At 39.5% G+C, this 16,059-nt stretch overlaps 1 protein-coding gene across 7 annotated transcripts in view; it reads left to right on the top strand.

Annotated features, from left to right (window-relative positions):
* CHUK (component of inhibitor of nuclear factor kappa B kinase complex) overlaps nucleotides 1–16,059 on the top strand; it is a 48,071-nt gene that overhangs the window by 11,961 nt on the left and 20,051 nt on the right. For 6 of the 7 annotated variants that reach the window (XR_014825482.1, XR_014825481.1, XR_014825483.1 and 3 more), the window contains 7 exon segments: nucleotides 1,318–1,406; nucleotides 3,888–3,977; nucleotides 4,112–4,236; nucleotides 4,721–4,828; nucleotides 5,993–6,128; nucleotides 11,115–11,309; nucleotides 13,101–13,203. Coding sequence is in view for 3 of the 7 variants with exons in the window: in XM_084992539.1 (XP_084848665.1) it covers nucleotides 1,318–1,406; nucleotides 3,888–3,977; nucleotides 4,112–4,236; nucleotides 4,721–4,828; nucleotides 5,993–6,128; nucleotides 11,115–11,309; nucleotides 13,101–13,203 (846 nt within the window). In the remaining 4 variants the exon portion in view is untranslated. 7 annotated transcript variants of the gene reach the window in all.

Raw genomic sequence — 16,059 nt, 5'->3', positions numbered from 1 at the left:
TACACCACAGCCACAGCAATGTGGCGGTCCAAGCTACGTCTATGAACTACACCGCACCTTGCAACAAGACCAGATCCTTAACCCACTGAGTGAGGCCGGGGATCAAACCCACATCTTCATGATTCTAGTCAGATTCTTAATCTGCTGAGCCACAGTGGGAACTCTAGCTATTGCTTTGTCGCTAAGTTAAAACTATAATGGTTTTTGTTTTTAATTTTTTAATTTGTTAAAAAATGATTTTTGTCTTTTTCTGCCACACCCACAGCATGCGGAAGTTCCCAGGCAAGGGATCAAATCCAAGCCACAGCTGCAACCTTTACCACAGCTGTGGCAACACAGGATCCTTAACCCACTGCTCTGGGCCAGGGATTGAACCGTTGCTGCCAAATAGACAAGCCAAATCATTAACCCACTGTGCCACAGCAGGAATTCCTTGTTTTTTATTTTTTGTTTTTGGCTAGGCATCTGTTTAATTAAAAGATATTCCATTGCTGGGGGAAAAATGGTGTGAGTGACCTTATTTTGTTGTACTCCCCTTCCCTCCCTAATTAATATAGCAACTTTATTTACCAGTGGCATTGCTTCTCACAGGTGTAGGTTCTCATAGGGTGAAATCTCTCTTTTTTAATTTTTGCTATGTCCACACCTGTAAGTTACTGGGCCAGAGATTGACTTCGAGCCACAGCTGCGGGATCACTGGATCCTTAACCCACAACGGTGGGCCAGGGATCAAACCTGCACTGCCACAGAAACAATGCCAGATCCTTAACCTATTGTGCCTCAGCAGAAACTCCTGAAATCTCTAATCAGAATTACTCCTGAAAGATTCCTAAAATTACAAGAACATAAGACCCTTGGAGAAAGCTCAAAAGTCAAGACTATGTTTCCCTATATATTTTGATTTTGTTTCTTTTCTTAGGTTATGGAAGCCAAAGTCTAATTGAAGAGGTTGATTTAGGTTGGAGGGAAAAGCTACAATGATAAATATAGGAATTTTCTCAATTGCTTGTTCCATTTCTTTTTATAAAAAATATTAATTTTCATAAGTTAAGTGAGCATATATTATTTGCAGAAATATTTGTTTAATGTTACTGGATTTTCTGTGAAGAAAATCTGAGAATCTGAGTTTCTATAGTATCATTAATCATGTAGTTATGATCCATATTAATTGGAGCATCAGAGCAGATCTGTATAAAATGTGAGATGAATTCTTTTTTTCTTTTTTTCTTTGTTTTTTTTGTTATTTTTGAGATGAATTCTTTTTTAATTCCGTTTTTTTTTTTAATTACCTCAAAATACATTTTAAACTTTATTTAGGATCTGGGATTCGATATTTGCATGAAAATAAAATTATACATCGTGATCTAAAACCTGAAAACATAGTTCTTCAGGATGTTGGTGGAAAGGTAGGTAAAACCTGAAGAAATGTTCTGTACCAATTGAATAGGGTCTCCATGATGTAGTTCAGTGCCTTCTATAGCCCTCTTTTCTATCCCAGCCCTTACTGCACTGAACTGTCATTGAAAGTCTAATTGAAGTTTCATTGTTTGTCTCCTCTGCTAACATAGAAGCTCCATTAGAGAAGGAACTACTACTGTTCACTTCTTTTTTTTCCAGCACAGTATCTAGCAGAGATGGTAAGCAGTAAGTAATTAGTTAATCCTTATGAACACATCCAGAAAACATACATGTCCTTGGTCTGCTTTAAGAAAAAAATGTTTACTTAAGTATGTTTCTTATTTAAGAAAAACAAAACAAAATTTAATCTTCTCTTCGGAAGTCCTAAATTCTTTTTTTTTTTTTTTTTTTTAACCTTTCTTAGGGCCGCTCCCGCGGCAGATGGACGTTCCCAGGCTAGGGGTCAAATTGGAGCTGTGGCGGTTGGTCTCTGCCACAGCCACAGCAACGCGGGATCCGAGCCGCATCTGCAAGCTACACCACAGCTCACGGCAGTGCCGGATCCTCAACCCACTGAGCAAGGCCAGGGATCGAACCCACAACCTCATGGTTCCTAGTCGGATTCGTTAACCACTGCGCCACGACGGGAACTCCAGAAGTCCTAAATTCTATATTAAAATTCAAAACCTTGATTTCTCAGATTCCTAAGAGTCATCTGGAGAAGAATCGGAAATTGTGACTTGATTCCTGAAATATTTATTTTTATCAGAGTAATTTGAGCAGTTTTGCTTCTGATGCCCAGATTCTATTCCAGTAATAAAGACATACAGCCAAGTATCCTAACCTTGAGTTGGATTGCATGGTTTTATTTAGGGAAGCTAGTGATCAGTTGGAGGTGATGAAACCTTTTTTTTTTTTTTAATGATTATGTATTTAATTTCCAAAAAAGGTTTTTTGTGTTTTTTGTTTGTTTGTTTTTTGTCTTTTTGCCTTTTGTTCAGCCACTCCTGCGGCATATGGAGGTTCCCAGGCTAGGGGTCTAATCAGAGCTATAGCCACCGGCCTACACCAGAGCCATAGCAATGCGGGATCTGAGCCGTGTCTGCGACCCACACCACAGCTCACGGCAACGCCAGATCCTTAACCCACTGAGCAAGGCCAGGGACCGAACCCGCAACCTCATGGTTCCTAGTTGGATTTGTTAACCACTGCGCCACGACGGGAACTCCCAAAAAAAGTTTTAATGAAGTTAAAATGTTCTGCAGTAAGGAGAACTTATTCACCGTATCAAGCACCAAGGCTGTTGACATTTTATTTTTTCAAATAATATTTAAGCAATATGAGAATCAGGGACTGGATGAAATTTAAGTAACAGAAAGAAGAAAGAGAGAGAGATGGGGTGGGAAGGAGGGAAGAAGGAAGGAAAGGAGGGAGGGAGGAAGTGAGAGAAAAGCCACAACCTAAGAATTCTTCAAAGTATTTTCATGCTGAAATATTCTTGGAGGTGATGAAACCTCAATAGTGCTTCTTCTCTTAGGAACCCTTTGTGTAGGCTTCACACCAGCTATTTGCTTCAGGATATTCTTGAAGTTAGATACCTATCTAACTCACATTGATCTAAGGTGGTGTGATGCTTTTTCAAATTTGGAAGTCACCCTTTTGCTTTCCAGTTTAATAGATCAAGCTTATTCTGAATATAGCAAAATAAAAATTAATAGCCCAGTTCCCATTGTGGCTCAGCAGGTTGTGAATCCGACTAGTATCCATGAGGATATGGGTTTGATCCCTGACCTCACTTAGTGGGTTGAAGTATCTGGCATTGCTGTGGCTGTGGAGAAGGCCAGCAGCTCAGCTCCGATTTGACCCCTAGCCAGTGAATTTATATATGCCTCAGGTGCGGCCCTAAAAAGCAAAAAAATAAAAATCAACAGCCAACCTATATTTAGTTTCTACCATATTTTATAGTGAGACATTTATTAAAGTATTTTCTTTCACTACTCATTGAATCCCAGTAGCAAGTCTGTGAAGTAGGGATTTTTTTTTTTTTAGGGCTGCACCCGCAGCATATGGAGGTTCCCAGGCTAGGGTTCCAGTCGGAGCTGTAGCCGCCAGCCTACACCAGAGCCACAGCAATGCGGGATCCGAGCTGTGTCTGCAACCTATACCACAGCTCACGGCAACGCCGGATCCTTAACCCACTGTGCAAGGCCAGGGATCAAACCCTCAACCTCATGGTTCCTAGTCAGATTTGTTAACCACTGCGCCACGACGGGAACTCCCCGAAGTAGGGATTGTTAATAATACTATTAAATAGGAAAGTAACTTGATTGAGATCATATGGCTTTTTAAGTGGTGGATCTTAGGCTTGAAACATGTTTGTATTATTCTAGAGCCTAAGCTCTTTACCACCACCCTCTCCAGAGCCTTATAAGGACATTGCTGCCGTTCCTTTCACATTGCTCAACCTTTTCATACTTACTGTTTTGCAGATTTTGCATAAAATAATTGATTTGGGATATGCCAAAGATGTTGATCAAGGAAGTCTGTGTACGTCTTTTGTAGGAACATTGCAGTATCTGGTAAGATATGTATTGTTTCTTTGAATTTAAGTGTACAAAATTCTTGTCCTTGTATCAGAAAGTTGTGAATATAATAGTTCAGAAATCAAGTAGTTTTTATAATATTGATGTTTAAAGCATTTTTTCTTTTTAAGGCCCCTGAGCTCTTTGAGAATAAGCCTTACACAGCCACTGTTGATTATTGGAGCTTTGGGACTATGGTGTTTGAATGTATTGCTGGGTATAGGCCTTTTTTGCATCATCTGCAGCCATTTACCTGGTAAGAGATGGAAGAGAACTTTGGTATGCTTAATGGGAGTGGAAATTTTCAGTTGCCTCCTTCCCCCTCACCCTTTTTTAAAATGGTATAATTGCCTTCTAAACACATAATTAAGTAAAATTAAATGGCAAAAATTCTTTTTTTTTTTTTTTTGTCTTTTTGTTGTTGTTGTTGCTGTTGTTGCTATTTCTTGGGCCGCTCCCGTGGCATATGGAGCTTCCCAGGCTAGGGGTTGAATCGGAGCTGTAGCCGCCGGCCTACGCCAGAGCCACAGCAACGCGGGATCCGAGCCGTGTCTGCAACCTACACCACAGCTCACGGCAACGCCGGATCGTTAACCCACTGAGCAGGGGCAGGGACCGAACCCGCAACCTCATGGTTCCTAGTCGGATTCGTTAACCACTGCGCCATGACGGGAACTCCGCAAAAATTCTTAGTATTTATGAGAATGGGGTTGTCAACTGAGGTAGCTTTTGTTTTTTAGGCATGAGAAAATTAAGAAGAAGGATCCAAAGTGTATATTTGCATGTGAAGAGATGACGGGAGAAGTTCGATTTAGTAGCCATTTACCTCAACCAAATAGCCTTTGTAGGTATGTATATTTTAGTTAAGGAAGTTGTCTCAGTTTCTTTAGGGCTGTAAAAGAACATTAGAGTTGTCTGTTTTGAGCAGCATTATCTAGAGAAACATTCTTTGATGATGGAAACCTTTTATATTTATGCTGACACATGAGTCTATCTGAGCACTTGAGGTGGGTAGTGTGACTGAAGAACTGAATTTTAAATTAATTAATTAATTAATTAATTTTTTCGTCTTTTTAGGGCCGAACCTGTATCATATGGAGGTTCCCAGGCTAGGGGTCGAATTGGAGCTGTAGTTGCTGCCCTACTCCACAGCAGTGCTAGATCTGAACCGCTTTTGCAACCTACACCACAGCTCATGGCAACGCCGGATCCTTAACCCACTGAGAGAGGCCAGGGATCGAACCTGCATCCTCGTGAATATTAGTTGGATTTGTTTCTGCTGCTCCACCACGAGAACTCTCTCTTTTTTTTTTAAATTTAATTTTAATTAACTGAAGTGTAAATGCATATAGCCACTTATAATGAGTAGCTACCGTATTGGACAGCTAGGTCTAGTGGAAACATAATTGCCATTCAACTAATTGGCTTAGGTGCTAAGAAGACTCTTAGATACTGTAGTAAATAGATTCCTTAGGGAATGAAATTGGACTCACTTATTGGGGTTGCCAGTAATTAACTTGGATACATTTGTTGTGGGTTTTTTTTGTCTTTTTTTTTGGTCTTTTTTTTTTTTGTATTTTTGCCTTTTCTAGGGCCACACCTGCAGCATATCGAGGTTCCCAGGCTAGGGGTCTAATCTGAGCTGTAGCTGCCGGCCCATGCCACAGCCACAGCCACAGCCGCTGGGGATCCGAGCCGCGTCTGCAACCTACATCACAGCTCATAGCCATGCCTGATCCTTAACCCACTGAACAAGGCTAGGGATCAAACCCGCAACCTCATGGTTCCTAGTCGGATTCGTTAACCACTGAGCTACGACGGGAACTCCTGTTTTGGGTTGTTTTTTAAGGAAAAAATTTGTCACCTACTTTTTCGTGAATTATTTGAAAGTAAGATACAAAATGGTACAAATAAAGACAAAGGAAATGGACAACCTATAAAACTACCTTTTTACAAAACAAAGGGAAAATTGGAACATGATGATTTTTATCTTGTTTTTGTGTGTTTTCTAGTTTAATAGTAGAACCCATGGAAAACTGGCTACAGTTGATGCTGAACTGGGATCCTCAGCAGAGAGGAGGACCTATTGATCTCACTTTGAAGCAGCCAAAATGTTTTATATTAATGGATCACATTCTGAATTTGAAGGTTAGTTTAAATGAGTTCTCCTTCGTAAGACGTGCATTGAAGTTAAATCTATTTGGAAAATGAGCATAAATATATTTTAATGATCTTTTCCTGATGCTTATTTGAAAAAGAAAATGATATTCTTAGAGAGGATGAATTTTTATGTCTTAGTAAGCCTTCTCAGTTTTATTTCTGAGTGGTCTTATTGATTACTCCTTTGAAGCATCTTTTGGATTTTCCCCTTCCTCATATTGGTACCATCACCTCATTCATTTAGGTCTAATCATACTGGATTTGGTTCGATGAGGAAGGTTGGTACCTGGCTTTCATGCCTCTGTACTTCCTTTCCATCCTGGACTATAGTCCATGCATTATGAACTGCCTATCTCATCTTCTGAAAATGTTTTTTTTATTCTATGTGCAAGAAACTAACAGTTCTTTCTTGCCTACCAAGTCAAGTCTAAACTGATCTGCTTGGCTTTTAGGGGCTTTCTTAATTCACGTCCATCCCAACCAAGTTCTTGTTTCATTTCTCTTACCCTTTACTTTACTTAGAACCAGCTTGTCGCTGCTCCTTATGCCATCAACTATAAGTCCATTTTTGACAGATGTTGTCCTGCCCAGATGGATCTCTATCTCTGTCTCCTGACTTACACTGGCACATATTCAACTCCCCTTTACTTTGAATGGTCTCTACCTCAGTTTGTCATTTAATTGTATTTACTCTATTCTCTAATTGTCTCTGATCTTCCACTCATGCCTCTCTATATAGGTTGCCTTCTTCAATGCTGGGGTTGTTTTTACTACTTTTATTAACAGTCACCTACCTTACCACCACATCATCCCCAATCTGCCATTCTGTACAAAGCAGGACATGTACCAGGTTCTCAGTAAATATGCACCGATATAAATGAGAGATTCTATTATGCTGGATACACAGAAATAACTCCCATCTATGGTCTTTTCATATTTGTTGATTGCTTGTAGTAGATAGCTTTCTAAAATTGAAATGAGAAAGAGTAGTCATAAAAGGTTTTACTCTGATCTTAATATATTTTATTAAATAGAAACTTGAGGCCATGTAGATGCTGTTCTTGGCTAACATTGGAAAGATATCTGGCTTCTTGATTTGGTTTTCTTCTACTGTGCCAAGGAATAAATTATCTCTCAACATGTTAGGCGAGAAGGACTTGGTGACACTTTTTAGTTCTTTGTTGTCTTCAAAAATTTTGGTTTGTTTTTTGGGTTTTTCTGTGGGGGGGTGCTGCTCCTATGGCATACAGAAATTCTCAGGCCAGGGATCACACCTGTGCCACAGCAGTGTCAAAGCTACATCCTTAATCCACTGAACCACCAGGGAACTCCAAATTTTGGTCTTTATCTCATTTTCTTTTCAGACTTGTCATGGTAATCATAGCATCATTTTTACTTGGAAGAGGTCTGTGAGCATGGGGAAAGAGTCCTCATGTGTTTCGTGATCTATAGACTTTTGTTTGTAGCAACACTATTTGCATATCTGTGAATCTGGACAAAACAAAAAAAATTGTTTATTTATAGCTCAGGTACATTAATATTTTCTTTAAAGGATCAATATTATTGTGAGGTTGTACAGAATAAGATACGTGTAGGGTCCTGTTCATAGTAGTTTAGGGATGCTTCCCAGAGAGGATAATAGGACTGAATTTTGAAGAGTAAGAAAGTGTTAATCTGGAGAATGGGCAGAGGGAAAGAGTTAAAGGCAGGGGATGTTGTGAACACATAAGTATGAACTGCAAAAGAGGTTCGTGTTATTATAGGGGAATGTTCTAAGGTGTTTATTATATTCAAGGAGGGAATGGCATCTGTTTTATTTTCATTTAAAGATAAAATCAGTAGGAGTTCCTGTGATGGCTCAGCGGTAACAAACCTGACTGTTATCCATGAGGATGCAGGTTCAATCCCTGGCCTTGCTCAGTAGGTTAAGGATCCAGCATTGCAGTGAGCTCTGGTGTAGGTCGCAGATGCAGCTTGGAGTCTACATTGCTGTGACTGTGGTATAGGCTAGCAGCTACAGCTCCAATTCCACCCCTAGCCTGGGAACTTCCATATGCTGTGGGTTCAGCCCTAAAAAGCAAAAAAGAAGAAGAAATCAATGAAACAATTACTGAAATATTTCTTACCCTTAAAAAAAGTTTAGGAGTTCCCGTCGTGGCGCAGTGGTTAATGAATCCGACTAGGAACCATGAGGTTGCGGGTTCGGTCCCTGCCCTTGTTCAGTGGGTTAATGATCTGGTGTTGCCGTGAGCTGTGGTGTAGACTGCGGACGCGGCTCAGATCCTGCGTTGCTGTGGCTCTGGCATAGGCCAGTGGTTACAGCTCCGATTCGACCCCTAGCCTGGGAACCTCCATATTCCGCGGGAGCGGCCAAAAGAAATAGCAAAAAGACAAAAAAAAAAAAAAAAATTTAGAGAGTCTGTTGCTTATTTTTCCAACTATTTATTATGAAAAACTTTAAAGGTGAAAAAGTTGAAAAAATATACTGAACTTGTCACAGAAGATAATGGTGAAACAGAAGTATTTAATTATTCCTTCTCTGCCTCCTCTTTCTTGCCTTTAAGTATAATTAGATCCTATGAGTCTTTCCTTGTCTTTCTCTGTTGCTATATTACTTTTCTTCCTTTTCTTTGGCAGTCTCTTCAGTTGTATAACTTTAACTATAAACTGAATGTGTGTAACTCCCAAATTTATCTTTGCACAGCTCTGCAGAATATTTATAACTATACTTACTGGTCCCACTGGCACCCAGGATGTAACTCATAGAAAACTGAGCACATTTGCTCCATTAACTGCTTCTACAGCTTTTCTTGTACCTCTTACTTGCACTATCGCCTTTCTAGTTACTGAGATTGGAAACTGGCTTTCTAACCATTCCTTCTTCTTCAATCTACCTATTCAGTTATTTTGTGAGATTTATTTATTTTATTTTTTTTGTCTTTCTCTAGGGCCGTACCCACGGCATATGGAGGTTCCCAGGCTAGGGGGTCTAATCCAAGCTGTAGCTGCCGGCCTACACCAGAGCCACAGCATTCAGGATCCGAGCCGTGTCTGCGACCTACACCACAGCTCACAGCAACGCCAGATCCTTAACCACTGAGCAAGGCCAGGGATTGAACCCGCAACCTCATGGTTCCTAGTCGGATTTGTTAACCACTGAGCCGTGACAGGAACTCCTGTGAGATTTATCTTTTGAATGTTTGAACAATTCTGAACTTGTCAGGTTTTCAATTTAGAAAGCTTTCCATAGTTCCTTTTTGCCTATTGAATAAATTCCAAACCCTTACATTGGTGTTTAGAACCTATCTTGGTCTCATTTCATCCTACGCTTCCAGTCTTACCTCCTATTATACCCCAAGGGGGCATCATTTTAGGTACAGTTGAACTGAAAAATTTATATTCTCTGATTATGCTCATCCCTTTCTACTTCCTTTGCCTACCTTGTTTTCTGCCTAGAAGAACCTTTCTTTTTTTAGTCTTTTCTTGTGCTAATCATTCTTCCTTTTCAAAGCTTAGCTCAAATAGTGCCTCCTCTATAAAGCCCCCCTTTTCTCTCACCAAATGATCTCCTTTGGAATCTGCACAATACTTTATATCATTACAGTACCTATTGTGTTTTGCCTTGTATTTTAGTTCTTTTAATGTTTATTAATATCTTTTATTTAACTATTATCCTTTGGAGGGCAAAGATCATTAAGTTGCTCAATTTGCATATCCACTGCTAGCACAACACACTTAATAGTGTGTACCATAGTAGGTTCTGTCAAATACTTGAGTGAACAAAAGGATTAATTTAGGTCGTATTTCTTCTCCCTTTCTTTTGCTCACCTCTGCTCAGCTTAGGTAATGAGATGCCATGATCACTTAGCCTTGTTGAAATGTGCTCTGTGTAAAGTAAATGTCCACATTGGGATTTTCATACTAAGTTTCTGCTATTGCTCTTTGTGGCCACTGTCACAGTGTGAAATCTGCCTTGGCTGGGAAGGAGTGGAAGGTCTCAGCTGGTATGCTTGTATTGTAATCCACGTCAGTTTGAAAGAATTCTTTCTCTTACCCCTATGTGTTTCAAACTTAGAAGGTCATTATATGTTAAAGGAACATTAATGCTTTACCTCTGTAATAAACATTTCTAGCAGAGATAATTTTAATCATTTGCATACACTAGTCAACGTAAGGCATTGGGAAACATGGGTATTAATTTTGTATGGCTTATCTAAGGACAGTGAAAGGAAAAGGATTTAAAAATTTTTTATGTTGTGTTTGGGAATTCCTTGGTGGCCTAGCAGTTAGGGATCTGGTGTTGTCATTGCTGTGGCTTGGATCACTGCTGTGGCTCAGGTTTGATTCCTAGCCCAGGAACTTCTCCATGTCATGGATGTGGCCAAAAAATTATGCTGTGTTCAAAAGACTGACCTCTAACTCTGTGGCTGTCCTTGGTTACCTGGGTCAAGCCATACCTAATTCTCTCACAATACTTTGCTTATCAGGCTGCTTTCAGTGGGGCTTTAGGTGAGAAGTTCTAGAGCTCTGGTTTCTCTCTGCCAAAATAGAAATTAAAAGATGTAATTAATGGGATGTTATGTGGATCACTTAACTTGTGGATAGCATCTATTAGGTACTTCATAAATGGGAATACTTCTTTCTAGGTTAGTGATAATATTTCTCAAAATAGGTGTTGTCTTTTATTTATTTTTAAGTGTTGGCTTTTAAGATTGGGGTTTTAATTTTTTTATTTTGTGCATCCCTAGAACATTGAAACTTTATTCCTTGGAACTAAAATCTGTTGTAGAAAAGTAAACTGTATTCTTCAGTTTTCAGATTGTCATTTTATAATTAGAGATCTCACTTTGGAAAATGATTGAACCTTGTTTAATGCAGAGATAATGCCTTTTGCTTATATTTCCCTTTGTGTCTAGCACTGAAATCTTTTATGTAGCAAATGACCAATAATTATTCCTCTTTTTTCTTAAACAGATAGTACACATCCTAAATATGACTTCTGCAAAGATAATTTCTTTTCTGTTACCACCTGATGAAAGTCTTCATTCACTGCAGTCTCGTATTGAGCGTGAAACTGGAATAAATACTGGTTCTCAAGAGCTTCTTTCAGAGATGGGAATTTCTCTTGATCCTCGGAAACCAGCCTCTCAATGTGTTTTGGATGGAGTCGTAAGACAATTGCAATATACCTAGAGCATAAGAAATATGTTTGCATAGAGGGATTGCATGCTCTGTATTTTTGATGTATACTTGGAATCCTTTGGGGGATGGTATACATCCTAGAATTCTTCTTTTAGGTTCATCCTACTCATCATTCTTATTGCTTTGCAAGGTGTAAAGGTAGAAGTGAAACATTTGTTACTTTGAACTGTACATGCCTTTCTCTTTGGTGCCAGTTTTCTCCGCCTGTTTTTTTCCCCTTTTTGTACTGAAGCTTAGAACCTTGAAATTAGATCAGTGGTCTCATAGATCCTGCCAAGGGTAGATGGATGATTAAAATGTGATGGTGGTCATGACTCTTTCATTTTTTTTCTTTTTTTGACTTTATTGAAGCATATTTTATATATCATATAATTTATGCTTTTTTTTTTTAGGGCCTCACCTGTGAGAATTATGGAAGTTCCCAGGTTAGGGGTCAAATTGGAGCTGCAGCTGCCGGCCTGCGCCACAGCAATGGCAGGATCTGAGCTGCGTCTGTGACCCGCACCATAGCTCATGGCAACACCGGATCTTTAACCCACTGAGTGGGGCCAGGGATCAAACCCGCATCATCATGGATGCTAGTCAGGTTTGTTACCGCTGAGGCACAACAGGAACTCCAATGTATGCATTTCAAGTGTACAATTCAGTGACCTTTTTTTTTTTTTTAAGCAAACTACCCTTATTGCACAGCCATTACCATAAGTCAGTTTTAAAACATTTCCATCTCAGTAAGATCCTTCATGTTCATTACCTGTTAACATCTACCCCAAAAGACCACTAATTTATTTATTTATTTATTTATTTATTTATTTTTTGTCTTTTTCTAGGGCCGCACCCATGCCATATGGAGGTTCCCAGGCTAGGGGTCTACTTGGAGCTGTAGCCACTGGCCTACACCAGAGCCACAGCAACGCAGGATCTGAACCGCATCTGCGACCTACATCATAGCTCATGGCAACGCCGGATCCTTAACCCACTGAGCAAGGCCAGGGATCGAACACACAACCTCATGGTTCCTAGTCAGATTTGTTAACCACTGAGCCACGACAGGAACTCCAGACCACTAATTTATTATTCCACCTTTATAGATTTACCGTTTCTGAACATTTCATATAAATGGAACCATATAATCTATAATCTCTTGCAACTGACTTCTTTCACTTACCATTATGTTTTTTAGATTCATTCATGTCATAGTATATATCAGTACTTTATTCCTTTTGATTATTGAATAGTATTCCCATTGTATGAATATATGTTAATGACTTTTTGCTTTTGTCCTTTTGGGTTTAGTGATTGTGTTTCACTTTAGTCCGTACTATAGTTTTTCTTTCTTTCTTTTTTTTTTTTTTTTTTTAAGGGCTGCACCCACAGCATGTGGAGGTTCCCAGAATAGGGGTCGAATTGGAGCTGTAGCTGCCGGCCTGCACCACAGCCACAGCAACGCCAGATCCGAGCCTCGCATGTGACCCAACACTGCAGTTCACAGCAACGCCATATCCTTAACCCACTGAGCAAGGCCAGGGATCGAACCTGCAACCTCATGGTTCCTAGTCAGATGCGTTTCCACTGCGCTGCAGTGGGAACTCCCACACTATAGTTATTTTTTTTCTAAACAAAAGTTTAGACCTTAAATCTGAGATATATGCTAATGAAATTTACTTCATTATTTGCATTTCAGAGTAGGAAATCTAGTGCTTAGGTACCAGCCTAGGATTTTCAGGGATTTTTTTTTTAATTGTTTGTTTCTTTTTGCAGAGGGGCTGTGATAGCTATATGGTTTATTTGTTTGATAAGAGTAAGACTGTATATGAAGGACCATTTGCTTCCAGAAGCTTATCTGACTGCGTAAATTATATTGGTAAGTATAGTCCATTTCTGACTGAGCTTTAAATCTGAAATAATAAAATTTTGACTCAATATGATGAGTAGAAAGGGTCTTTAGGTGTTTCTGTTCTGTATCTCATAGTTCAAGGTTCTACATATGGTGGAAGATGGGTTTGCATGGTTTGGAAGGTGAAAAGGTAGATTTTAAATTACCACCAGATCAGAGTTCTGGCTCAGCAGAAATGAATCTGACTAGGATCCTTGAGGGCACAGGTTCGATCCCTGGCCTTGCTCAGTGGGTTAAGGATCTAGCATTACCATGAGCTGATGTGTAGGTCGCAGATGAGGCTCAAATCTGGCATTGCTGTGGCTGTGTTTGTAGGCTGGCAGCTGTAGCTCCAATTTGACCCCTAGCCTGGGAACCTCCAAATGGCACAGGTGTGGCCCTAAAAAGGCAAAAAATATAAATAAAAAATGACCACCAGATCCCTCATTTGGGAGAAGACTTACTTTCCTGTGGATAGGGCTCTCATATATAAAACAATGAATCTCCATTATTAGTTAAGCCCACTTTTTAGTTGGTCCTTCACTATTTAAGCGTATTCAAGTACTTCATTTTATCTTGTGAATACTGCTTAACATTTAAATGATTTCATTCATCCTAAGAGAATTATGTTCTTTTGAAGAAGTTAAGTGATTAATTTCTATCTACCCAAAATTAAAAACAAGCACAAAAATGTAAAATTAAGAACAAAATTAGGCTTAAGAGCTAAAATTATGTAATCTTTCCTTTTCATTAGTTTTTTTTTTTTTTTTATTTTTAATTTTTTTTTATTTAAGTTTTTTGTCTTTTTGTCTTTTAGGGCCACACTGGCGGCATATGGAGGTTCCCAGGCTAGGGGTCCAATTGAAGCTGTAGCTGCCAGTCTATGCCAGAGCCACAGCAACGTGGGATCCAAGCCGAGACTGTAACCTACACCACAGTTCAGGACAACACCAGATCCTTAACCCCCTGAGCAAGGCCAGGGATGGAACCCGAAACCTCATGGTTCCTAGTCGGATTTGCTAACCACTGAGCCATGATGGGAACTCTGGATTTTTTTTTTTTTTTTTTCTGTCTTTTTAGGGCTGCACCTGTGGCATATGGAAGTTCACAGGCTAGGGGTCAAATTGGAGCTATAGCTGCCGGCCTACACCACAGCCCCAGCAACTCCGGATCCTTAATCCACTGAGTGAGGTCAGGTATCAAACCTGAGTTCTTATGGATCCTAGTCTGATTCGTTTCCACTGAGCCATGATGGTAACTTCATTAGTATGATATTGTTGTTACAGTTAATGAACCAATATATCATTATTAACTAAAGTTCATGCTTTATTTAGATTTCCTTTGTTTTTATCTCTTGTCCTTTTTCTATTCCAGAATCCTATGCAAGATACCACATTACATTTAGTTGTCATGTCTCCTTAGGTTGTAGTAGTTCCTCAGATTTTCCTTGTTTTTGATGACTTTGAAAGTACTGATCAGGGAGTTCCTGCGGTGGCACTGTGGTTTAAGGATCTGGCATTGTCTTTGTAGTGGCTCATGTTACTGCGGAGGTACAGTTCAATTCCAGGCCAAGAGCAATGAGTTAAGGATCTGACATTGCTGCAGCTGTGGCATAGGTTGCAGCTGGCCTCAGAACTTCCATAAGCTATGGGTGTGGAAAAAAAAAAGTACTGGTCAGATATTTTGTAGGATCCTCCTCTGTTGCAATTTACATGATTTTTTTTCTCACGATTAGACTGGGCTAGTGGGCTTTTGAGAGAAAGATCACAGAAGTCAAGTGCCATTTTTATCATGTTATATAAAAGATACATAATGTCAACATAATTATTGGCTACTGGTGATGACCTTGCTCACTGGGCTAAAGTAGTGTTTATAAGATTTCTCCAGTGTAAAGTTTAGTCCTTTCCCCCTCTTTCCATACTGTAACCTGTGGAAGGAAATCACTATATACAAAAACTCACACTTAAGGAGTTGGAGTTATGTTACCCATCCTTTAGGGTAGAATAGTTACATAATTTATTTGGAATTTTTCTGCACACAAGATTTATATCTTCTGTCCCATTTATTAATTTGTTCAATCATTTATTATATCAATTTGAATTCATGGATTATTTTATAATATGGATTATGGTCTAATACTAGTTTATTTTTTCTGTTCAAATTGTTGCAGCTTATATTAGGAGCTCTTTCAGCACAGGCTTTTTGTGTCTCTTTATTTGCCCCATCAATGAGAGTTACTTGTTTTTGTTTTTTTAAGCACTTCTTTACTTTCTGGCACCACATGCTACTCCAGGCCCATCTTGAATGGTCCTAGAGTCAGACATTCTCCAAGGAGCCCTAGTTCCTTTAAGAATAGTATTAGAGGAGTTCCCACTGTGTCACAACAAGATCCTTGGTGTCTCCACAATGCCAAGGACACAGGTTCAATCTATCCCTGGCCTGGCACAGTGGGTTAAAAGATCTGGCATTGCTGCAACTGTGGCTTGGATCTGATCACTGGCCTGGGAACTCCATATGCCGTGGGGCAGCCAAAAAGAAAAAAGAGAATAGTGTTAGAAGCCAAGATCTAGATACTTGATATGCTTCTTGCTATTAGGGTACCTTTCTGGGACCTTTCAGACATTTTTTTTTTTTTTTTTTTTTTTTAATGGAGGTTCCCAGGCTAGGGGTCTAATCACAGCTACAGCTGCTGGCCTATACCACAGCCATAGCAGCACCAGATCCTTAACCCACTGAGCGAGGCTAGGGATTGAACCTGCAATCTCAAACTTCCTAGTCAGATTCGTTTCCACTGCGCCATGACAGGAACTCCTCAGACTTTTATTTTTTAAAGAATGTTTTTTG

Source organism: Sus scrofa, chromosome 14 (assembly GCF_054392235.1).
Source record: "Sus scrofa isolate SSC_HxYL_T2T_F1_AM1 chromosome 14, Sscrofa_HxYL_maternal_Yorkshire_Landrace_v2.0, whole genome shotgun sequence".
Classification (NCBI taxonomy): Eukaryota; Metazoa; Chordata; class Mammalia; order Artiodactyla; family Suidae; genus Sus; species Sus scrofa.
Note: the sequence above shows the minus strand (reverse complement) of the source record. Positions and strands in the feature narration are given on the sequence as shown.